The sequence below is a fragment of the Octopus bimaculoides genome, chromosome 3 (assembly GCF_046866305.1).
Source record: "Octopus bimaculoides isolate indiv1 chromosome 3, ASM4686630v1, whole genome shotgun sequence".
Classification (NCBI taxonomy): Eukaryota; Metazoa; Mollusca; class Cephalopoda; order Octopoda; family Octopodidae; genus Octopus; species Octopus bimaculoides.
The window spans coordinates 26,869,554-26,896,340 of record NC_142930.1 but is presented as its reverse complement, the minus strand read 5'-3'; the positions used below and the strand labels follow the sequence as shown (position 1 = coordinate 26,896,340).

Below are 26,787 nucleotides of genomic sequence, written 5' to 3'. Positions count from 1 at the left end.
ACATATCCCCATATTTTATACACTTTAACATGATATGGTCTTAAAATCTCAATGAGATTCTAAATAGATACGAACAGCAACAATTACAAAACACAGGTGATTTCTTACCCTTTTAATGCACCACCCACCTATAACTATTGCCTAGTAACTTGCCTGTGTCTTGTTTACTGTGAGCCCTGTTATCATTTACAACATCTATCAGACATTCCCATTGTATTGCTTTAGTATTATCTTATTTTGGGGATGGTCTTTTGTAAAGTAATTTATTTCCTATGGAATATTTGTGATTAAGGACAGGCATTTTCTTTGAATGATTGCATCAAGCAAATAACAAAGTGGAAGTTTGTCAAATGACAAGCAATTTATCACATTTATCAAACTGAAGATTTCTTAACAACGTACTGGTTGGTTAAATTGTTTCAGCCCTATCTAGGGTATTTGCTTCACACTTACTTTATATTTAAAGGGCTAGTACTAAACACCTAAAGGTTTATGTTAGTGTATGTGTGTTGATCACTTACTAGAAATAATGTCCCACTGAACAGTTTACAACCAATGTTTAATCCATCTTTGGTTGCTGCTATTTTGCTTACACTGCTTATATCTTTATTGGGGGCTTAAACTGCATAAATCCCATCCCTTAAAGCTGGTAGAGTTGATGATGTCATTATTCATTGAGATACTGATATGGGTGTTAATAAATTTAGTTGAAGGTATCCTGGGTCTGCTTCTTTTAAGAACAAGGACTATTCTCAGAATAATTATACTTTAACATCATGACTTTGCAAGAACTAGAGTTAAATCCAGATTTACTCAAAAATTTAAATATTTGACATCTTCAGATCATTTAAGATTGGAAAATTATGCAATTTTTATAGGCTAAATGCAACCTATAAATAGCTTCTAAACAGTAGTTTACTGAGCAGGCTTAAAACCAATCGTATCAGCATGAAATGGTAAAGAATTCAAGCTTTGACATAAACTTGGAGTAGTTTACATACTGTAATTAATCTTGCTGATGATTAAGAGTAAGTAGCTCTCTCACATGATAGAGATCATGGTATTCAAAGAGTGTTGCAAGAAGAAAAAAAAAACTAACACGTATTATAATTTATAGTTTGTGTAGTAATTATTGAAGCCTTGTAAAGACATAAGAAAACAGTATCAGTGATCAGATCATTTATCTATAACAAGACTTTTTATAGAATGGTGACAATAAAATCAAACGGAATAAAACATTAAATTAACTAAAATGAATTTATCCTGACGCAATTGTTTTAGTACTGACTTATGATCTTAACAAACAAGAGTAAATAAAGATCATCATCATCATCAACATCCGTTTCCCTATGTAATTTAATTAAATGTAAAAGGAACAGGAAATTATGCAATGATCTTCATTACCTTATACTTCATGTTAGAAGCACTGAGGAAGCTATAGGGTGATTCGCAAGCACTCAGATCTGAGTGCACTGCATCTTATAGCAGAAACATCTACTAGCTCTTTACTCTTTTGCTTGTTTCAGTCGTTTGACTGCGGCCATGCTGGAGCACCGCCTTTAGTCGAGCAAATCGACCCCGGGACTTATTCTTTGTAAGCCTAGTACTTATTCTATCGGTCTCTTTTGCCGAACCGCACACACCAAGTGATGTTGGGGGGACAAACACAGACACACAAACATATACATGCACATACATATACATATATATATATATATATATATATATATATATATATATATATATATATATAATCCTTTTCAGTCGAGAACTACCAACTCTTTTTGCACATTAAATTACCCCTCTTCTATCTTTTTGTTTACCTTTTCATTGCACTCCTCAGGCCTAATTATTATCCCAATACTTTGTCTTTACATGCTAGTGTGTGTGTGTGTGTATGTGTGTATGTATGTATGTATATATATATATATATATATATATATGCACACACACACACACACACACACACACATCAGAAATGAGAGAAGTCATGTGAGAGAGTAGATGTTTATTCCATACATTTACAGTTGTTTTATAATCTTGTTAGTTATATGATAGTTGTTACATCAATATTAACACACCTATAAAATATACATATACAAACATATATAAACACATATATACATGTGTGCATACCCATATATAGAAGGGTATAGATCCATGGTGATTGAAAACATCAACTCTAGAGCTTAATGTAAGGTCTGTTTGATTCTCTGAATCCCTATGACTAAATATGTATATTATACATGGGGATAGTCATATTTTGCCAATTAAATTAAACACATACACTCTGTTTGGTTTTTACTTCAGCTTATTTTTGTTTCTTTGCCAAAGTGCTTTCATCACACATCCTATGACCTCTTCAACAACTCTTTATCCCACATGTCTCCTCTTGTTCCACTCAGTCCATTTTGTCCGTACTAGTTGCACATAAAAAGCACCATTCGAGCATGACCGATGCCAGTGCCACCAGACTTGGCTTCTATGCCAGTTGCATGTAAAAAGCACCATTTGAGTGTGGTCAATGCCAGTGCTGCCTGACTGGCTCCCATGCCGATGGCACATAAAAAGCACCTACTACACTCTCAGAGTAGTTGGCATTAGGAAGAGCATTCGGCTGTAGAAACCTTGCCAAATCAGATTTGAGCCTGGTGCAGCTTCCTTGCTTGCCACTCCTCAGTCAAACCGGCCAATCATGCCAGCATGGAAAGCAGACATTAAACAACAATCTTGATGATGATGATTTATGATAATCTTCCTGGCAGCCAGTTTTTCAATTGACTGAATTACTCTACTCATTAGTATTCCAATTTTATGCTTCCTCTTAATTTAATTTTCAAATAGAATTAATGTGAATAAATGCAACATTAAATTATAGCTGCAGACTTCTAAATAATTTCAGTCGCCCCAATTTTACTCACTAGGTTTGGGTTGAACTGATGCTATAATAAAAGAATTGCAAACCATGCCATATGGTAGGATCAAATCCAAGATGTTCTGACTGCAAACCAAAATTATTAAACTCTTGTGTGTATGTGTGGTCCTTTGTTGGATAAGAAAAAAAAATTAATATTTGTTAATAGATATCTGCAAATAAATATACTCAACATCTAGTGATTTCTCTCACTTATTTTTAACACAAAACACACACATTCACACATGCATACATGCACATGCATGCACTCATGCATGCATGTGCACACACACACTGACATTCATCATCATCATCATCGTTTAACGTCCGCCTTCCATGCTAGTATGGGTTGGACGATTTGACTGAGGACTGGTGAAACCGGATGGCAACACCAGGCTCCAATCTAATTTGGCAGAGTTTCTACAGCTGGATGCCCTTCCTAACGCCAACCACTCAGAGAGTGTAGTGGGTGCTTTTACGTGTCACCCGCACGAAAATGGCCACGCTCGAAATGGTGTCTTTTATGTGCCACCCACACAAGAGCCAGTCCAGGGGCACTGGCAACGATCTCGCTCGAAAACCCTACAAAGGCCAGTCAGGCGGTATAAATATATATATATATGTGTGTGTGTCTGTACGTATTGTCGTCATCGTTTAACGTCCGCTTTCCATGCTAGCATGGGTTGGACGATTTGACTGAGGACTGGTGAAACCAGATGGCTACACCAGGCTCCAATCTGATTTGGCAGTGTTTCTACAGCTGGATGCCCTTCCTAAAGGATTTCATGTGTTGCCCGCACATGAGCCAGTCCAGGGGCACCGGCAACGATCCTGCTCGAAAAACCTCATGTGTCACCCGCACAACAGCCGGCCCAGGGGCACCGGCAACGATCTCGCTGTCACCCGCCAGCCGGCCCAGGGGCACCGGCAACGATCTCGCTGTCACCCGCCAGCCGGCCCAGGGGCACCGGCAACGATCTCGCTGTCACCCGCCAGCCGGCCCAGGGGCACCGGCAACGATCTCGCTGTCACCCGCCAGCCGGCCCAGGGCCACCGGCAACGATTTCGCTTGAAAGATTTCATGTGTCTCCCGCACATGAGCCAGTCCATGGGCACTGGCAACGATCCCGCTCGAAACATTTCATGTGTCACCCGCACAAGAGCCAGTCCAGGGGCACTGGCAACGGTCTCGCTCGAAAGATATCACGTGTCGCCCGCACATGAGCCAGTCCAGGGGCACTGGCAACGATCCCGCTTGAAAGATTTCATGTGTCGCCCACACATGAGCCAGTCCAGGGGCACTGGCAGCGATGCCGCTCGAAACATTTCATGTGTCACCTGCACAAGGGCCAGTCCAGGGGCACTGGCAACGAAGTCGCTCGAAAGATATCATGTGTCGCCCGCACATGAGCCAGTCGAGGGGCACTGGCAATGATCCCGCTCGAACGATTTCATGTGTCACCCGCACATGAGCCAGTCCAGGGGCACCGGCAACGATCTCGCTCGAAAAATGATTTTTGGAAAATGATTTTTGCACAAACTTGTAGTTACATGCAGATGCTGCATTCAATGTATCAACCAAAAATAATTTTCAATTGAAATTATAACCATGATAAGAAAATTCAGTAGCTTTAATCAAAACTAGTTTCCCTTGCATATCTTCTTTTAATTTTACTCAACAGAAATATTTTCAGAGTTGTCTCTCTTGTGCCTTTTAAGAGTAATTTTCATTAGCGAAAATGAATACTCAATCCATTATGGTCATGATTTCAAAGGATTAAATATAATTTTCCACTCACAACCTGTCTAGTGGTATCCATGAGATTGGAAGAGACCATTTAGAAAACATCTGTCTCTTTCCCAAGATAATAAGATGATGATTTAGTCAAACAATGCAAGCCCAGATGGAAAAGGAGCACTGTAAGAGAAGAATGATAGCACATTGTGAACAGCAATGTACAGGGACATCTTATAGTTTAAGTTGGAAGAAATATATATGAATTTGTTATCATTAAACTGTATATAACATCTGATATATTTATATCTTGTTTCAGCCCACACCATCTGTCCACCATATCACCGGAGGTGTAAGAGCAGGAAAACAATTCATATTCAGTGGTTTTGCTCAAGATGGATGTGATGGGTAATTATACGTTGTCATTTTAATCACAGTTCTTTTATTTCTATGCCACCTGTGTTCACTGAAAATAATTGTTATTTCCTTATAAGAGTGAAAATTCTCTTATTTTTACAATATATTCTGAGTATTCAGTCTGCTTAGTTATATTTTCTGCCAAATTTCTATTGATTTCATGTTTGCTGTATTTTTTTTTTTTTGTTCTCTCATGAGACATGTGCTTGTCTATTTGCATACAATTCATTATTTGTTGTCCTGCTAGTTTACAACTGGGTCAAAATTAAGGGGAAATTGGGAATAGCAGTTATAAATAAAACCTACACAGGTCAGAACAAGTCAATGAAGTAGCCTTTATGTGATTGTTCAACATTCTAAATATAGCAACAAAATAACACTCAGACCACACACCACAATCTTGAAAAAGAAAAATATTCCAGACGTTATATACAAAAAGGACAATGTTATGAAATGCGTTTTATCATAGGTTTGTCTGACCAGGATATAGGCAAAACAAGAGCCACAAGAAACAATTGTCTTACTACTTGAGCTAACTAGGAAGATAATTTGGAGACAATTGGCTGTTTATCATATCATATATACTTATGTTTAAAAGTTTAAAAATAGGTTTAAAAAAGTTTTAAAATAGGGACCATTCTTATAAAAACTAAAAAGCTGTTATTAAACTCAGGAATAGGTGTTGAACTGAGTGAGTCAATTGTTGTTGTTGGCACTCCGTCACTTACGATGCCGAGGGTTCCAGTTGATCTGACCAACGGAACAGCCTGCTCGTGAAATTAACGTGCAAGTGGCTGAGCACTCCACAGACACGTGTACCCTTAACATAGTTCTCGGGGATATTCAGTGTGACAAGGCTGACCCTTTGAATTACAGGCACAACAGAAACAGGAAGTAAGAGCGAGAGAAAGTTGTGGTGAAAGAGTACAGCAGGGTTCGCCACCATCCTCTACCGGAGCCTTGTGGAGCTTTAGGTGTTTTCGCTCCCGGTCTGGGAATCGAAACCGCGATCCTATGACCGCGAGTCCACTGCCCTAACCACTGGGCCATTGCACCTCCATATAAGAATTTTACAATATATTGTATAAGAATTAATCTGAAAGTATCAGAGCTTTATAATAAATCAGCAAATGACTTGCACTTTTCAGTTCTTCTGTAAAATACAGGGGTTTTTTAAACTTTTATTATCTCTTGGTCAAGCATAAAGATCAGTGCTCATGACTTTTACAGAACATCTAAGACTGAAAGCGAGAGAAAAAGGTATCCTCAAACTGACAATTTAACCCACATGCTTGCAACAGAGTGAAGAATGGACTTTGCTAAAGATGCCTGAGGAGTTCAGTGGTAGTGTGAAACCAAATGACACCCTGTCAGTACTTTATTTCAGACCTGCTATGAAGATATCAACCTTTATTCTTTAGCATTCTCTTTGAGAGCCAAATGATTGTTGTTAAGTCTGTTAATCACTCGATCATTCTTCTGAAAGTAAAAAATAATAAAATAGAAAAATATATGAAAAAGAAAAAAAAGTAACTAATTATTGGGTGGATACCACAATTTCTTTTTATTTGTTATATTAAACACACACCTACAAGCACACATCTACATCTATGTTATCACACTCTTACCTTTACTCCCTAACTTACCCAGCAGCATAAAGTGAAAGAGTTTGGATGTAGCAGTAGATTGTATAGACAGTTTGCTAACTAATGATATTTACCTTTTGGAATGAGCAGTAAATGTGAGGAAAGAATGTTGTAGTGATAGTGGTATGGGAAGAACAGTTCTTAACAGGTTGATATATAGCCATAGCAACTATATGAAATCGTGTTTGTGTATATTATACACACACACACACACACACACATATATATATATATATATATATATATATATATAATCATAAAACACTTACTACCTGTTGCTATTTATTGTCTGCAGTTTTAGAAATTAGAACTAGGTTAATCTAGTCTCGTGAAACACCAGAGTTCATATGTTATAGTGGCTATATGTTTGTTTTTGTTGATGTTTATTTTCTTTAGTATTAGTTGTAGATTTACTTTGTTTTCCTTATTTGGAAGTGGTGCTACATTTTGGGTTATTTGATAGGTTTTTATGTTTTGGTTGGTTGTCTATTTACTTACTTTATCCTCCACCCACACACCTACATCCACACATCTACACCACCACCCCCACCCCACAACCCCAACCCCAACCCCACACACACACTTAAGAATATCCATCATAGTCTCCATCAGTTGTAATATGATAATTGTCCCAGTAATTACATCGTAGAAGAACCATGATGGCTACTTAAAATACATACATGCTATCACGAGATAAAATGTGGTTTCAAATGTAACTGAATAGTTGATAAGTTTACTTTGCAGTCATGAAGTTCCAGGTTCAATCCTACAGCTCAGCATCTTCGGCATCTTTCTACAACAGCTTCTAATTGATGAAGCCTTGTAAATGAAATAGGATAGACCAAAAATGAAAAACCTGTCAAATGGATTGTCTCAGCCTTGTTAAATATTGTGTCATACTGATTCTGCATAACTATATTGTCTGTTTGTGATTGTGGAATACTCAACCACTTATACACTAATTTAACAATAGTTTGATTGACTGAACAACTTTTTATTATCATGTGTTATAAATGTTTTGTTGTATGTCTCCAACCTGGTCACAAATGTCAATTATTACAAAATAAAGTTAATATAATGGTAGGTGAGTGTTTCAAATAGTTATCATGACTATTCGGCATTGAAATTATTTCAGTTTCAACTCACAATCTTAACTTTGGTATTTCATAGATATTAGTTTAACCCTTCAGCATTCAAATTACTCTGTCAAATGTAATGCTTACTTATTCACATTTTGAATTAATCATGCATTATCTCGTAGCTTTGGGATTTCAATTATGAGATTGTTTATTTTTAAAATGACATTGTAGGATAGGAGTGAGTGACTTCATTCGGTCAGTTTGAACATAAACAGGTAGAATATTTAGGCCTGGAAAGGCTGGCTTAAATGCTAAAGTGTTAAATAATGAAGTCGTAGCTGTTGGCTTCCTCTTTTCTAGACACTTTATACTTTTGTTGTTGTTTAGCCCGCAAGTCATCTCTGATCAAGCAGACGTATGATCAAAAGAATTCTAGATGTGACCATCCGGTCTTTTTGTATATCAAGAACTACACCATTGTCCAGTACATTTTGGTATCTCTCATAACAGCAGAGATGTGGCCTAAGAGTGACACAACTGCCATCTCCACTATGTCAGATGACCACATAAAGACTTCCCAGCTTTTGCTCAACCTGAGCCAAGAGACTCACAATCAAGAGCACTCCAGATATTACACTCATGCCTAATCACTCATTCTCTCTCTTTCTCTCTCTCTCTCTCTCTCTCACTCTCTCTTTCTCTCTCTCTCTCACACCAAGCTACATGTATTTATGCATAAATATCCTCAAATCCTTCAATTTTTTCCTCCTTCCCAGAAGGTTGTAGGACATAATTTTAATGTTGCTTCGAGACAAGTTTAGCATCAGTGAAGCACTTGTTTTTTTATTAACTTGCCAAGGAATCATCATCATCGTTTAACGTCCGTTTTCCATGCTAGCATGGGTTGGATGGATCGACTGGTATCTGGGAAGCCAGGAGGCTGCACCAGGCAATGACCATGATCAGTTAGTGCTTTTTATGTGTCACCGGCACAAAAGTCAGTCAAGGCAGCACTGAAATCGACCACGTTCAGATGGTGCTTTTTATGTGCCACCGGCATGGGGATCACAACTACAATTTCCATTTGATTTTCAGAAACAAATAATAAACTTGACGTATTGTTATTCTACTTTTATTTCTTTGAACATTTAACTTTTAGCTTTAAAAAGTAAAGAATAATTAGCAAAAATAAAAATGTAAATTTCCACCCCAGCACACTACCATAATCAAATCTAGAAAAGTAGAACTTTTTTTACATCTGGAGATGTAAATGTTAAATGTTATATATTAATAGTAAAAACACTTCTGTTTTGTTTTAATTTTTTTTTTTTTTTTTGTAATAATATTTATAAAATCTTATCTTGCTTTCTTTAACATTTGATATTGAAATATCAAGATTTGTTACTGTGAATTTTTGTTAATCCCAAATCATCTCTGACTAATTAAAATTGTGATCAAAAACATTCTGCAACTATGCCATCTTGTCAGGAGTTCCCATACATTTTCCAATTTTTGTAGGCCAGTAGGGTGTAGTGTGAGAGATTTGGCTGTTATTTCTCATAGCTCCAGTGACCACACAGAGATTCCTTTGTTGGCTCAGAATGATGTTCAATATAAACATTCTAGATACCTTTGTTACTATGTTACGTACTCTTTTGTTTGTATGAGAGGTATGGCATGTGAGAAAGGTGGAGTTGCTAGACCTATTAGATTAGTGATAACATACAAACCTACCTCAAAGCATATCCTACCATCTGAGAAAAGAAAAGGATACATTAATAATGCTGCCCAACACACCCTTGAAAAGATGGAATGGTCACAGTAGCAGCTGGGATGACATTGATCCTAAGTCTGTTTGGTGAGGGATGGCCTGAGCTGAATAATGGCTTTTGACAAATCTTCATTTCATAGTCGTACATGACTATGCAATTAAGAAGCTTGCTTCACAACCACATGGTTTCAGGCTCAGTCATTCTACACAGCACCTTGGGCAAGTCTCATCTACTACAGCCACAAGCCAACCAATGGTTGATAGAAACTTATACAAAATTGATAGAAACTGTAAGGTGGCAGGCAAGCTGGCAGAAACGTTAGCGTGCCGGGTGAAATGCTTAGCAGTATTTCGTCTGCCGTTACGTTCTGAGTTCAAATTCTGCCGAGGCTGACTTTACCCTTCATCCTTCTGGGGTCGATAAATTAAGTACCAGTTATGCACTGGGGTTGATGTAATTGGCTTAATCCCTTTGTCTGTCCTTGTTTGTCCCCTCTATGTTTCGCCCCTTGTGGGCAATAAAGAAATAAGAAACTGTACGAAGCCCATAGTGTGTGGATAGAGGGTGTCTGTTTATATTTTGCTCTTCTGTAAAAATTTGTGATTGGGATACTTGCTGACTTTTCCTCAAAATATTTTCTAGTGGCTCTGTGTTTTCAAAGGCAAATAGAATTAAAACCCCCATACTTGAAAAATAGATGAAGGTTAGCAAATGGAAAAGACATTCAACTGTAAAAACAATGTCTCAGTAATATGGCCCATACTAACATTGAAAAATGAATGTAAAATGAATGAAAAAACAATCAAACAAACTTACCCAACTACATAAAGATCATTGAAGATTTAGCAGACTTATAAGAGAAATTGAACTCAGTACTGCAAGCTCAGTACTCTTACGTTTTTTTACAGTATTAAACTATACACATAACTATTTATGACAGTGGTTTATAGTTTAGTATGGAGTTGATAGATCTAATAGTGTGTGTCCAAAATACAATTAGAAAATTAATGCAGTGAAGAGATGAGGACATAAGCTCAGTAGCTATTAATTTTTTTCGTAAATATGTGAGACAACTCAAGTTATGTTTCAGTCGTTTTAGACCTCTTCAATAAAACATAGATTTTTTACCAAGCTTGCTAAATAAGAGAATAACGAAGTAAGGTTAAAGTTTTGTAAAATAAGTACTTAAAAAGTTGCTTTGGTTAATTATTGCTTCCATCCTCATTGAAAATTAAGGCAAGTAGAGATGAAAATATTTAAAACAGAACATAAAAAATCTGCTAATATTTGTGGTTTTTTTTATAATATTTAATATGTGGTGAATATACAGAAGAGAATTAGAATAGTTGGATTTAAATGTGTGGGTTGTTGGTATAAGTGTAACAGATATGATCGGAATCTTTTTTTTTTCTTTTTCATTTGAATGACAATCCAACAAACTATTAATCTGGAGAGCTACATTTTTAGATGCTAACAATCACTAACATTGATATTCTTTTTAAACAATTAATTCCTCTTATATCAACAAATAAGGCTTCAACATGTGACAAAGTCTAATTTTATAGGTTATTGTTCACATCTGGCCCATACATATCTTAACTACCACATTTTTAGATTCTTCTTAGAATGACATGTTTCTGTTTGCCATCTCTCAGCAAGTAATGTTATTATTTATATTATGAGCCGATGAAGAAGACTCTAAGCAGCTGATCAACCTCCTAGAAATAAGAAACCAAATATCCCTCAAATCACACTTTACTGTCTTGAAAAGAACACATTAGATAATGTTATTCTTGATGCACTATCTGACTTGTTAGTTAATGCATACAAGCACTCCCTTGGCCAATGAGAGATGTCAGTGTTATTTCTAGCATACTGAATAAACCAGTGTTGAGACTCTCTTGTTTGTTTAAGAGTCAGTTTTTAGTTGAGGAAATGACTAAGTTTTAATGATAAGATAAAAGTAAAAATATCACAAGCTTTGGAAAGAGTGTTCGGTGATTCAGACAAAATTGTTTCTCAAGCACTTTTTTTTTTACTGATTTTTAATACCTATTGTTTTTATTTTACTTAGTATAAATTATCAACAGTTCTCTTTAAATTCGATAGACCTTTGTACAAAGTTAATTTCATTTCATCAGCAGATAGTGTACTTTGTTTATGACTTAGTTTTTAACTGCTGCTAATGCTGCTGCTGCTACTACCCTGCTATTGTCACAGGTATAGCTGTGCAATTAAAGTTTTGAGTTCAATCCCACTGGACTATATGTTTTCAGAGGACCTTGTCAATGAAATTTGTTGGCTTGAAACAGTATTGAAATCCATCAGAGAAATCATTCCGGTTCTTGAGGAGTATACTTGTCTAACACCAACACCTAGTAACTTGGGGTGCCTTTTGCAGAGCTGAGTCTGCAAAAGCATTCAGGCTAGATCGTCTTAGAACCTCACACTAATCTCAGAAACTCTTAATCAGGGGTTCTCAACCACATTTTATCTATGGACCCCTTTGGTTACTATTTTATTTTGGTGGACCCCATAGCCATTCGATGTTTAAAAACTTGTTTTACAGAAACTTCTTTCAAAATTCCTATTTTGTTTTTCACACATTAACTTGTGTAGGCTGAAGTATGTAAAATGTTAGAGAAAGAAGCTGAGCTATTTCTTGCAATATACACCAATACATTCATCTAAAGCAAAATTTTTCAAGGGCCCTTAAAATTCTATTGTGGATCTACAGTTTACAATTTTGCCCCAGCATGACCACAGTCCAATGACTAAAGTGAATAAAAAACTATTATTACTATTACCCACCTCAGCCATTGCATTCTGTGAACTAATACTCTGCTGGAGTAATGATGCTATGCCTGAATGACATGCAGGTTTCACTTTCCCAGTCTAGTAATTAGTATCAAGGGAAGGTATCAAGCAGTACAAAAAAACAGCTCTAGAAATATTCAAATGTTCAAAACAAGAAAAATGCAACCCACCATCATAGTTTAAAATTTTGATGTAAAATAGCAATGTAGAATGTCCTTACTTTGCATAACAACATAACCAATCCTGTTTATTTCATATTATCATTATCTTTGAAGTATCCTGCTGGAAATTTTAAACTACTCCTCTTCCTCATAGTAAAATAATTCATTCCACTTTCCACACTTTTAAAATTTATTATTTGCCATTACTGACCACTTCTAATTTTCCTGGATTTTCTATTTCATCAGTTTATAAATGTAAATTTTTTTTTCCCTTTGAAAATTTGATATTCTTACTAATTGTAAATTAAATTCTACTTTATAAAAATTCAAATACCATATATATCCATATTAAACATTTGTTTTAAAAAAAGAAGGAAGGTCTTTGACCAAAAGTAATAGCTGTGAAGAGTGACTGGTACAAGAACACAAATTAGAAAATTTGAATGATTTAATTTTAAAAGTAATGCAAAAGAATTTCTGTTAGTAAAGATTGTTTTCCTAGATTTCATCATCATTGTTTAAAGTCTACTTTTCTATACTTGCATGGGTCAGACAGAAATTGTTGAGGTGGATGTTTTACAGCCAGATTCCCATCCTGTCATCAACTCTCACCTGTGTCCAAAGAAGATAATATTCCCAATGACCAGACGTGTTTTTATGGAAGATTGGAAACAAAGGACACTGCCTGCCTGATAGTGACACTTATTTACGATTATCACATGAAACCAAAGGGAGGGGATAGGCACACACACACACACACATACAGACGTACATATACACACAGACATGTGTGTGTGACAGCATCTTTCAATTTCTGTCTACCAATTTCTGTTACTATACAATTTATGTTTCCATTATTAAAATCATAAAATATGATTCAAAGGAGATTTGATTAAATATTCACTAGTTGAGTGATCATGGAGAAGGATCCACCATTGACTTGAAGTTTCCTACTTGAATTTTGAAAGTGATAATCTTGTTTTATTGTTACATATTGCCATATCTGCCATTGTCTTTTCTTTCAGTTTTCACATCAACTTCACCACTGACTATGACGGCAGTAGCATCGCTTTCCATTTCAACCCTCGAATTGGGGATGCCACTGTTGTTTGTAACTCATATGATGAAGGATGGGGTGATGAAGTGAGGGAAACTGAGAATTTTCCTTTCTTTGAAAGACAACGTTTCACTCTATGCATTGTTGCTGATGAAGATGCCTTTAAAGTAAGCACTAATAAACTTGATTACTTATTTCATTCATTGTTGTAGAAGATATTCAGTCAGCTTTTCTATGATTTCAATCAATGATTAGGTCTTAGTGAGCAAACAAGAGAATCCCTACATGGTGGCTTAACCTGCTAGAAATAGCAAATAAATTATTTCATGCCATGCCCAACTTAAAGCAAGGAAAACATGTTAGACAATGCAAAATCAGATACACATGAAAATTAGATATCATGACTGAATGCCTCTGATCATAGACCAGCTTAATTCAGGCTGAGCTGGGATTAAGTAACGAGAACTGGACCATGTCTTAACTCTAGTTTCTGTTGTCTTAAGTGAAAGCGAGCCACATATTCCTCTGTTTATGCCACCAATCTATTACAGGAAACTTGTGGGAGCATCTGAAGTCAACACTGTAAACCTAACAAACTTTTTGAAGCCTGGTAGACTTATGATTGTGAGATGAGTGTCTTGGCCACTGGCCTCTTTACTGATTGTCTGGCATCTCATTAACTAATCCATACACATTGTCTGAACTAAATACCTAAACATTAAATGCTTGTCATTTGGTCAACAAGTCATAATCAATGAAGTGGAATTCCTCAATGGTTGATTGGTTCTATTTATTAGACATCTGCCATCATTGCCCTTACTGTTGAGTCACTTCTTTCACCCTCTCACCTTAGTTTGCTTTCTATTATTATTCTTTCTTTTATTCACCCTTTTAGATATGCTGCTTTGAATTCATAGAGATAATGTAGAATAGTTAATACCTTTTAGTCTTGCATGATACAAGGCATCAAAACTTGTGCTAGCGTCACAATAAAATGCCTCCAGTACCCTCTGTAAACTGAATGTCAAATGAGTCAAGACTATTTTGTTGAGAAGACTTTTCAGTCCTGCTAAGGACATGAAACTCTTCTAGTTGTGGTAGAACTATAAAATTCTCCCACTATACTCTATAAAATAGTTGGTATTAGAAAGGACATTAAGCCATAGAAACCATTTGAAAAATGGAATATGTGGGTACAGTATGGTCCTCTAACTTATTTAGGAGGACAGTACCTCCAAATTAAAACTGATTCAGACTGTAATAGTCTGTCCAAACCATGCCAGCATGAAAAACAGGTATGTGATAAGGATTTTGACAGTGGTGATACACAAGGTAACTTATACTGGTAAAGAGAAAGAGTTGATTATATAAACCTTACTATTTGACTGATACCTATTTTATCAATCCCCAGTAGGATGAAAGATCAATTATCTGAATTACTGCATACCTCTACTTGAAATTGTTGTCTTGTGATTGTAAAATTTCCAGGTCTATGTCAATGGCACTCATTTCCTGAACTTCTACCATCGAATGTCATATGAAAATGTCAACTACTTGGCCATTGGTGACGGTGTGGAACTATATGAAATGATCATGAGGGATTCCTTGGTATGTATATACTTTTTATAGACTTATTGGCTGTATATACATCTGTTTTCAGCTCTCTTGGTATGTACACATTTTGTAACAATACTTTGTACACAAAATTCTCTTAGACTCTGGTTTTCAAATTGCAAGTTTCAAAGTATACAAACCTAAATACATGTCAGTGAATATCTATTTAAGTGTGCATACACAGGCATGTTTCTGCATCATATGTGCACATGCTTGTATGTGCATATGTTGTAAATATATCTGTGTATATGCATATGTGCCTGCAATGGTCTTTGTGTTTATGTAAAAGCTTGTATATGGATGCATATGTTAATGTATGGCACCAGATAAGTGAAAGTAAGGTAAAAAAAAAATATAAACATCCAGTCCATTGTGACATTTTGGTGGTAGAAACATTAGTTGGTGATTATGTCTGCTATACAAACTTCTTGTCCTTGACTCCTAAAAGAATGGAACTGAATCAGCCAATATACACATGTTTGTTACACAATGTCACTGACTCCTGTTTAGGTTCTATCTTGCCTTTGCAATTATTTACAGATAAGTGGAGTGAGTCAAACTACGCTAGTTTTTGTTGAAATTATGACAGATATAATTAATACTTCAAGAATTCAAACTCAGAATGTTGAGAAACAAAACTTAATACAGTGAGTTTAATCAGTATTAACATACTTAATGTTGTCAGTGTCAGAAGTATAATTAGAGATGGTTATGTGGTGAAGAAAAGACAACAGTACTTCAGTACCTAATATTATTTTAATCATTTCAACAAGTAAGGAAGACCTCTTCAGACATTGCTTAGTCCTATTAGACTTCCTTGGTGAAGCATAGACCACATCATAGCCATCAAAGAATCACTAAGTAGATCTAATAAATTGTACGTGAATAGGTATTAGAAGTTAAACTATTTTTAAAGCCAAATCTCCAAGAATGTTACTCAGGCACCATCATAAATGGCTCATTAGTTACTCAGACACCTTCTGCATGATAAAACAATAATTAATAATTAATCGTAGAAGTTTTATTACGAAAAATTTGGAAATTTTGAAACCTTATTCAGGTACCATATTGAACATCTTCTAAATGATTTTCTTGTAACTATTTTGGTAAGTATGAAGTTTCAAGCATAGCTGGCAAAAGCTAGTGTAATTGGAACATGAAGAGTTGTTCCCCATATTTATTAAAATGTTTGAGATAATGTGAATCATTGTGCTTATTTCTAATCAAATTTTTGGTGCACCCTTCATTAAACATGTTAACACTAATTTAATTTTGTTTTATTTTCTTATACAGAGGGTATCTCTTGGTGATGAATATGAGTGATTTATGTTTTATAGAATGTAAAGTATTCAGTCAAGCACTCAACTGTTTCTATCCCTCCACCCACTAGCGTAGCTGGAGTGTGTACCGCCTGGGATGGACCACCCCACCCCCCACTCTCCAGCTACGCTAGTGCCTCTGCCTGTCTAACTCTGGAAATAAGAGTTCACAAGCTGAGTCTACATGCCACTCAGCTCAGTTAATTTCATTTATGCTAAAATTAACTGATTTTACCTTTCATAAATTAACTAATTTTACCTTTCATAAACTATGAAATTCAGATAATCTTAATTGCCTTCTCTTAATTGCCTTCTCTTAGTATATATGTTTGACAGTTTACATATGTGATTAATAAATTCTTTGAGTATAAGTCATTATTTTTGTTTCCTCTTCACAGAGAATCCCATACATTGGTGAAATAGCTGATCGTATGTCTATAGGTAAAGCTATAGAAATCAAAGGGGTACCAACATTTGATCATGACAGGTAAGCATAAAGTAGCATTTAGAAACGTTAAAGCTCTTTTCATTAGAAAACACTCAAGAAAGTTGTGTAGGTTGTATTTCTTGAAATGCCATCCAATTGCAAAATGATACAATACACTTCTTGGCAGTCTGAACTGGGAAAATAATTTCTTGATTAGAAACAATGGTCTAAATTACTTTCAAATATGAGGTATTGAGCTGACAGAATCATTAGCATGCCAGTTCAAATCCTGCGGGGATCAACATTACCGTTCGTCCTTTCGGGATTGATAAAATATGTACTAGTTGACCACTGAAGTCGATGTAATTGACTATCCCACACCCCCACTGCCTCAAAATTGCTGGCCCTATGGTAATTTCTGTTGACAAAGATACTCAAACGTTTTTCATAATGTTTGTTGATTTGTTTCTATTTATTTATTTGATATTTTAACAGATGACATTTTAGGCTTTTTTTTTCTTTTCTTTTTTTTCTTTTTTTGCATCATTTATGTAAAATTGAAGGTTCCAGCTGGCTGGCCATGTGCTGAATTGTTCAATGAAAAGTCAACAGTTTGTATACTTTTCAAAACCACAGTTTTCAGATAACTAAAGTACCAAAGAAAACCAATTTAACTTTTAATGGCTATGCTTAGTTTACTATAAATAAATAATTAACGATTTAGGTCCACCTTTATATTCAGTACAGTAGGGGATGAATATAATGCAGTAGAGATGGAATACAAGACACTATACCAAATTATTTTTAATCATTTTTAAGACCATTATATCAGATAATTAGTCATAATTTTTAATATCACATTTTTAACTTGTGTTTTATGGAATTAGCCTGTAACTCTTTAACATTCAGATTATTCTGTTAAATGAAATGCTTATATGTTTATTTAATCACATTGCTTTGAATTAATAGTGAATTATCCCATAGTTTTGAGATTTTAATGATATGATTGTTTAATTTTACAATGACAATGTAGGGTAAATGTAAGAAGCTGGATCTGACCAATCTGAACAAAAAAAAAGCATAGAATATTTGGGCCTGATATGGCTGATATGAAGGCTAAAAAATCTAATTTATAACTAGAAATAGTTGACTTAATGGTTTCCATGAAAAAAAATATAGAACAAAGCTAAGAGTGAAGAATCCTCTACAAGCTGGCAGAACAAAATAGTTGCAGCATTGTTGAAGTGGTTAATGCTGCACTGGCTCGGTGTAGAGACTGCATAATAATAAGGCAAATAGTACAGGCCAAAAAAGAATAGAAACTGAGCATTCCCTGCTAGCTTCAATGTTATTCAGTGCCAAAAAATGCCGAAACTGTTGATCTCCAGACTTCTGGCACTCCATCAGTAATAACAATGTAGGTTTCAGTTGATCCAGTCAACAGATCACCCTTCTCATGAAATTGACTTGCAAGTGGCTGGGCACACCACAGACACACATGCCCTTAGTACAGTTCTCAGGGAGATTCAGCATGACACAGAATGTGATAAGGCTGGCCCTTTGAATTACAGGTACTACTCATTTTTGCCAGCTGAGTGGACAGGAGCAATGTGAAATAAAGTGTCTTGCTCCAGGAAACAACATGCTGTGAGGAATTGAACTCGTGACCTTCTGATCTTGAGTTGATTACCCTAACCACTAAGCCACATACCATATACATAAACACATGCTCATACACTATGTGTATGTGGATAATATATTGCTGAACTACCCTATCTCAGCCCATATCTCTGCTTGTTCCAGTTTATCCCCACCTTTACAATCTGCATACAGAGAAACAATTGTCCTTATAGGGTTAAAAAATATAAATTAGCTAGAGCAAGGAGACAGAGAAAGAGACAATCAAAATGGACCAGAGATGAATAACTTTCTTTCATGTTTTTACATGTCAGTTGGTTTGAACAACTAGTCCCTTCTTCTCAGATCAATAGCCTTGTGCCTAAAAAAAGCTATTATTACTGTTGCTATTTTATTTTTTATATTGTTATCGTTATCATTATTTTCATTAGCATCTTCTTTCAATTCTGTTTCCATTTCTTAACCGAGTGTCTTCCTTACGCTCTAGGGTAGAGAAACGTACTGTGTAGATTAGTAAGCTATTAAAACAAATACACCAGATTGTTCATTTACAGAATCATGTGATAGGGAAAAGAGGAAGACAGCGAGAAAAAGGAAAAATAGAAAATAGAAAAGTATCATTATTATTATTATTATTATTAATAGAAATGATAGTGACAGACTGACTACTTCTTTGTCTTTAATTGCATCTCTTATTCTGCCAAAGGCAGAATTTGCTGTTCCCTCTTCCAGGATTTTAATAAAAGCAGTACCAGTAATATCAATTCAGTCATATGTAACCCTGTTTCAGATGTTATGATCTTATGCCAATGTGGAAAATCACTACAGTGGTTGTCAATATCATTATTATTTGCCTGTTTATTTATTTTTGTGTAAATTCTTTGTTTTTAGTGGCACCGATGCTGTAAGGTAAGATATTTGTGTCTCAGCTTCCAAGTATAAGTCTTCACTTGCTGGAATGGTACAGTCAGAAGCATGCAAATATTAATAGCCAGTTATATTTGCAGGACACTGGATGCTGACAATTTCATCTTTCTCATTCATTATCTTCAAATATATCTTTGTCTTCTTGCACATATTTTCACTGCTTAAGCTAATCTCACGCAACATAGTAAGACAAACCGAAATAATTTATTTTTGTAGCATGAATAAGATTGTCTTTAGAGGAAAAGGTTGGGCGGGGCCGCAATGTTACCAAAGCCATTTTTTTTTGTTTTTTTTTACACAGTTGAAAAATAAAACTAATGTTCCTGACCTGCTTTGAGTTCTTGACTTATTGCACTTATGAAAAGTATGAACATCGCAACATTCAGTTTACACCATCTTATAAAATTGCTCTGCAATTAGAAAAGACAGAACACAAGGCATGGCTGTGTGGTAAGAAACTTGCTTCCCAACCACATGGTTCTGGATTCAGTCCCACTGCGTGGCACCTTGGGCAAGTGTCTCCTACTATAGCCTCAGACTGACCAATGCCTTGTGAGTGGATTTGTTAGATGGAAACTAAAAAACAAGCCCGTCATGTATATGTATGTATGTATGTATGTATGTATGTATGTATGTGTCTGTGCTTGTCCCCCACTATCACTTGACAACTGATGTTAGTGTGTTTATGTCTCCATAACCTAGAGGTTCGACAAAAGAGACTGATAGAATAAGTACTAGACTTACAGAGAATAAGTCCTGGGATCGATTTGTTTGACTAAAGGCAGTGCTCCAGCATGGCCACAGTCAGATGACTGAAACAAGTAAAAGAATAAAAGAATATTAGCTTGATCCTTTATTTTGATCAGAAAAGAAAGTTAGGGGCAGGGCAAAATTTTTATTAAGACTTAACATGGATTTGCAGAGGAGAGTGGATCTGATTTTTGGCAAGAACAGAGACAAGAATTAATCACTAAGCCAATATAATTCCTTTTCTCTTCACTGCTGATGTAATTTTAATTAAAAATTTTTGAGCTGTTTATGTTAGCCTGTACTTAACTATTTGTTTTCTGCTCAGAAGTCATACTGGGTAAATTTCTCAGTCATTCATCCTATCAGTGAAAACAAATTTTGTTAAAACTTGCACATGCTGTCTAAAAACACTTAAACATAAAATTAAACTGCAAAATATGCATCTAGTAGTGCTTCTGTACAAATGAATGCATATGTATATATATATATATTACAATGGCTGCTGCATGTGTAGATAGAATGCAAGATTAAATGCAAGGTTGAACATATTATTGTCAGTATATCCATATTTGATTGCTTTATGATGTTTTTTTCCTTGTATCTTTTTATTATTTCTAAAGTGAATGCCTCTAATAATAGTATATATATCTATATATATCTGGCAATCTGTGGGATGGGGGTTTTGGATATAAATTCTTTGTTAACTATGCCTTGATCATTTTTGTTGCTGTATAGCTCCAGATCAGTCTTAAATGAGATCTATGATCTAAAGCATTGATGTCATGAGTATTTCATTTTATTTTTATTTTTTTAAATGGTGATAAAATAGGGCACCCTTGCCTACACATTATTTAATGTGCCCAAGACAATGAGCTGGCAGAATCATTAGCACACTGGGCGAAATTCTTAGCAGTATTTCGTCTATCTTTATGTTCTCAGTTCAAATTCCACTGAGGTCAACTTTGCCTTTCATCCTTTCGGGGTCAATAAATTAAGTACCAGTTGTGTACTGGCATCGATCTAATCGACTGCCCACCACCTTCCAAAAATTTTGGGCCTAGTGCTTAGAGTAGAAAAGATTATTTTATGTGCCTTTTTAGTATGGCTTGAGGGTGATTTAGTTGCTATTTCTTGAAGGTTCAACAACTAAATACTCTCCCTTCATTGGTAATTTTTGTTGTTTTATACGCATGGCTATTTGGTCATTCTTTCAGGGAAAGTACAAGAAATTAAAACAAAGAAAAAAACAATTTGGTTTCATTAAAAATAAACATTTCTCTTTTTTCTCTTTTTTAGGACCCTATTTATTAATTAATTTATGTATTTATGTATCTATTTTTTTTCCATAAAATTCTTTATCTCCCCTCTGCAAGGGAAGTTAAGCACTTGACAATTTCTATATTGCTGCACCATAAAAGCATAATTACCTGATTTAGATGTCAGAATATACACTTCTGAACCTATACGAGCAAACCTGCATTCACAATTGTAAACTTGCACATGCAAACATGCACTCACTTGCAAGCATACACTTTTATATGCAAACTAGCACTTGCCTACCATGATCATGAACTGAATACTTTAACCACTTTTCATTCCTTATTGAATACCAGTCATTGACTTTTCTCCACTATGCTTCACTCTGGGCTGTCTTTTCCTCTTACAAGTCTTGTTGGTTTTGAATTGTCATGGAATCTTCTGTAACTTTGCTGTTTTTTCTAGGTATGACAATGGCCCATTTTTATCTCTGAGAAGTGGTCCATATTAGTCTAGCTATTATCTTTTGACTTGCCCAGTAACAGAGGTTTTACTAGGAGCTTGCACTCAATGGCTTAACTCTTAGGGTCATTGAGACACACAAGCCACTACAGTGCAAGAAGAACTGGACGTTGTAGTGGTGAGAGAGCATGAGACAAAATGCCTCATGGTATTGAGTTTTTACCTTCTAAGTTAAAATCCTGCTGAGATAAACTTTGCCTTTTATCCTTCCAAGGGTTCAATAAAATAAAGTATAAGCCAACTATTGGAATCAATATAATTGACAATATTCTAATTCAATGTAGAATTTTCAAAAAAAAAAATTGATGATAAATAGTCTGTTCTTTCTACAATATGCATGTGTGTACAAAATTTGGTTGTTCTTTCTAGTAGGATGACCAATTGGACAAGGACCCTCTCCCATTGTTGCTATTGTTTAGCATTGTTTTATATAAACCACAAGAAATTTTATAAAAGTTAACAAGTTATAAAGGTGTGTATCTGTGTATATACATATGTATGTAGTATGTGTGAATCATTTATGATAAACTAATTTTTGCTTTCTATTTTCTATCTTTTTGACAATGCATTTCAAACTGCCAGATTTAGCATCAACATCTGTAGTGACCCTAATGGAACAACAGGTCTTCATCTAAACCCACGTCCTGATCAGAATTCTGTTGTTTTGAACCATTATGATGGCGATTGGGGTGAAGAAGAGGTGATTTCTGACAACCCATTCCACCCATGGTCTATGTTCAAGCTTATGATTGTTGCCAGCTATGATGGCTACCAAGTAATATAAATTTCTTATTTCTAGAAACTTTTGTATCATTTGAACCCCGTGATTAATAAGTTTTATTCATTTATTTACATCTTGCTGAGTTTAGTGGAAGGGACAGTTCTCATGGTCTTTGCAGGTCTTTCTAGATTGGTGAGATTGATGTCATTAACCCTTTCATTACCATATTTATGACCAAATACAGTACCTTTATTTCAATTAATTTTGAAAATAATGAAGTATTGAGTAATCTGTTGAGGAGCTTAAATTAACATGAAATTTAGATAGATTTTAATTTAGTTTACTTTAAAACAGAAAGTTTGTGTTATAGACCAAGGTGGTTTCAGGTGTGTTGGCATTTAAAGGGTCAATGTCTGTCTTGAACCTTTATAAGTCAACACTTGCAGGAGCAAAGAGTGAATTCCAGAGGGCTGACCTTCCTGGAAGGAATTGACTGAGTGTAGTGGTAAGTACAGAGCCTGGATGATAGGAAGAGAAGCATGGGAGATGGGGATGTTTGAATGGAGGAGGCACAAGCTCAACCTGGAGTTATTATAGTATCAGTAGAAAAGGCAAAGAGAGAAGAAACGGCACACCATGAAACTTTATTAGATGGGATCTAACTTCTGCAAGTTAGTCAATTAAGCCATGGTGAGGATTTCGCGAAAGGTATAACCTTCATTTTCCATCATTCCCAATCATCAACCACCCACAAGTTTTCTTACAATTTCTTGATTACTGTTACTCAGCCACCCTCATTGTGATCTTCCTGTATTTCTTACTGGAGGAATATTTATTGATGCATAACAATACTGGGGTTCAGTGTTATGTTAGATGGGTGAGCCACTTGATTTTTATGCCTTTTTTAACAATTAGCTGAAGTGAACAAGCATTGAGAAAGCTCAGTTTAGAAGAATTATTTACTTTATAATGAATATAAGGAGTATATGAACATATGTTGCACTCATTATAGTGTGTGTATACATACATGATATACACACATATGCACACACACACACACATACATATGTATGTAATATAATTTTTTTTTTTTTTTTTGTATAAACAGGACTACATTGTCCAGTATGTCTTTTCCTAATTAAAACAGTAAAATGAGATTTGAGGAAAATCTGGTTGTTCTTTCTAGTAGGATGACCAATTGGACAAGGACCCTCTCCCATTGTTGCTATTGTTTAGCATTGTTTTGTATTAACCACAAGAAATTTTATAAAAGTTAAATTATAATTACTATATGTATGCTATATTTCCTGATGTTATCCATGGTGGCAAAAATATACTTCCTAGGTTGTGCCATCAGTTGATAGATGACACTCTGTGAAGATTATAATTCATAAGACTTAAGTTCATCTTTTGAGATGAATGTTTTTATTTTTAATTTGGTATTTACTTCTATATTACATTTCAATTGGTTTGATTTCAGCCCATCATCAAGTGTATTATTCCTAGAGCAAGTGACTTCAAAATTTGAGATTTTAATGAATAAAAAAAATTTAAGGAAATTAGCCATCTTAGAAATTGAACAATTTGTTTTAAGTCAATGCATGGCACTACTTGTTGGAAATAGCAACCAAATTCCAATGAAATCCTACCTTAGCATCTTCAACTAAAAGGACAAAGTATAATCCTAGATTAGCTATGCCTGAAAAATAAAATGTGACAGCCATGTTTGGAACACCTCAGTCATAGCTTTGTCTGATCAGCAATCCATCAACTCAAAAGTCCAACATTTTTAACAGTTGGTTACTTTTTTTCACTCTAAAGCATACCCTTTCTATCAACTAATTAGAGACCTTTTCAATAACTTCAACTGGAGATTCTTGCACAAATTCTTGAGCAACATGTGATGTAATTCCCATTCCTATCCCCACCCCAACCGTGATTATCATTAGTAAAACTAGAAATTTATTTCTCTTCTAGATCTTTCTGAATGACAACTACTTTGCACTGTTTCCTTATCGGTGCAGCATAGATTCTATGAAGTATCTCTACATCCATGGTTGTATTAGCATTGCTTCTATCAATTACTTGAGACCGCTTGTAAGTATTTTACTTTATTTTTATTTTTTATTACCATAAAAACCCATGTAATTTATGCACTTTAGGGGTTGTGTAAATTGCATGAGTAGATCATTTCCAGAAGTTTATTGAAATTTTTTTTGGTTGAAAAAAACGACATACAAAATGAACATTCATACTGGAAGTTGACTCAGTTAATGTCAGAATAGGGTTTTATAGAAAAAATAATAGCTTAAATACACATAATAAAGTTGACTTTATTTATGCTGGACGGTATAATGCTTACTTTTTCTGTATAAATTTACTAAAGCCATTAAATGGTTAACTAGCTTTTGAAGTCTGGCATTCATGCTGGCAAACAGGGTCTGGGCCATATTTTACATAGCTTGGAGTTTCTACCTATCGCAAGTGGCTTCTAGCAGCAGAAGCCTAAACTATGACAGGCTTGTCCAACAGAGAACATTTCTGGTTACTTTTGGGTACCACCTCATATATATATATATATATATATATATGAGAAATTAAAGACAGAAAATGCATACACTTTACATAGTTTTAATATAATTTTGGAACTATGATACTACTGTTTTTTTTAACCCCAGGAAAATATCTTCTCCAGTTGGTTAATGACACAACAACCTGTGTCCAATATAATGTGAGCAGGGAAGCAAACCCCTACCATCTAGCAGTTTGACAGGATCAATAGACCAATGTTTTCAGGGTATTTATCTTGCTCAGCACAGTACTGAGGAAGGGAAACAACTGCCATGTCTAGCAGACATGACAGTCATTCATCATAGCTTGTAATAATAGAGAAAAATAAGCGACATTCAGCTGCTGATATTTTGCAGCAAGTAAAGAAGCTAGTTCTAAAATCTCTCTCTCACTATATATATATTTATTGTATTTTGTCTGGGAGAATTTTAAATAATCAAACTTTAATAAAAACAGACCTTTACTTGCCATATTGGATTCCATCATCGCATTAATAGGTTATTGTTAAAGTTGTTGATTTAAGCAATTTTGTGAAAACTAAAGACTATATTTTTTTTTTGTTTCTGCAGCCAATGGACTTCACAAAAGAAATTCCATCTGGATTGCAATACAAAGATATCATTAAGGTGACTGGATTTTTCACAACTGGAGATAGGTAAAAACTATTTTTGCATTCTTTTTCAACAGATACAGTTAATATTAGGGAATATAATTGAGACATACTACTAATTTATACATTGTGTTTACATATATTTGCCATGTCTTTCAACATTGTTTGTAAACATAGTTAACCATCATTTTTCACCTGGTGCACCATTCTTTTGAATGCACTACACCATCTTTTCAAAAGTTGTGCATCATCCTTTCAAATGTAGTGCATTGTTCTTTTGAATGCAGTGCATTCTGATTTTGAATGTGGAACACCCTCCTTTTAAATATGGTGTGCCATAAGTTAAACATGAAATATATTTTATATAAAACAGATATTCAGAATACCCCTTTTTATCATTTTGACACCTTTTGGCATGTTATTACTATATAGAAAAACATATGTATCTGAGAATACCATCCCACTGAAAACTTCCCTTTCTTTCCATGCTTTCTCTTAGATTACTAAACTTCAGCAGTTGAAAGTAAACCCCAGTCATTGAAATCACATTCAATTATTCTTGCCCTTGAATCCAGGAACTGTAAAGAGCCAAAGCGACAGATCTTTTTCTTCAGAACTAGTCAATAAAAAAAAAAATCTTTCATCCTGTCCAACTCTTTCAACCTATGCCAGCTTAGAGAGCAGACATAAAATGAGAAATAGATATATATGAGCAAGGGTGGGAATAGTTAATAATCCATGGTTAATTTCTGGTTGCAATAAGTTCACCAATGATATGAGAAAGTCATGTATCGACCATACTTATAATGAAACCATACAATTACCGGCACAGT

At 35.0% G+C, this 26,787-nt stretch overlaps 1 protein-coding gene across 6 annotated transcripts in view; it reads left to right on the top strand.

Annotated features, from left to right (window-relative positions):
* LOC106867183 (galectin-4) overlaps nt 1-26,787 on the top strand; it is a 61,409-nt gene that overhangs the window by 28,894 nt on the left and 5,728 nt on the right. For 3 of the 6 annotated variants that reach the window (XM_014911980.3, XM_052966593.2, XM_089348735.1), the window contains exons 3-10: nt 4,969-5,057; nt 13,567-13,765; nt 15,087-15,206; nt 16,930-17,018; nt 19,488-19,505; nt 22,635-22,827; nt 24,751-24,870; nt 25,914-25,999. In XM_014911980.3, coding sequence (XP_014767466.2) covers nt 4,969-5,057; nt 13,567-13,765; nt 15,087-15,206; nt 16,930-17,018; nt 19,488-19,505; nt 22,635-22,827; nt 24,751-24,870; nt 25,914-25,999 — 914 coding nt within the window. The remainder of the gene's footprint in view (nt 1-4,968; nt 5,058-13,566; nt 13,766-15,086; nt 15,207-16,929; nt 17,019-19,487; nt 19,506-22,634; nt 22,828-24,750; nt 24,871-25,913; nt 26,000-26,787) is intronic. The other 3 variants (XM_014911982.3, XM_089348736.1, XM_089348737.1) reach the window with 1 other exon arrangement.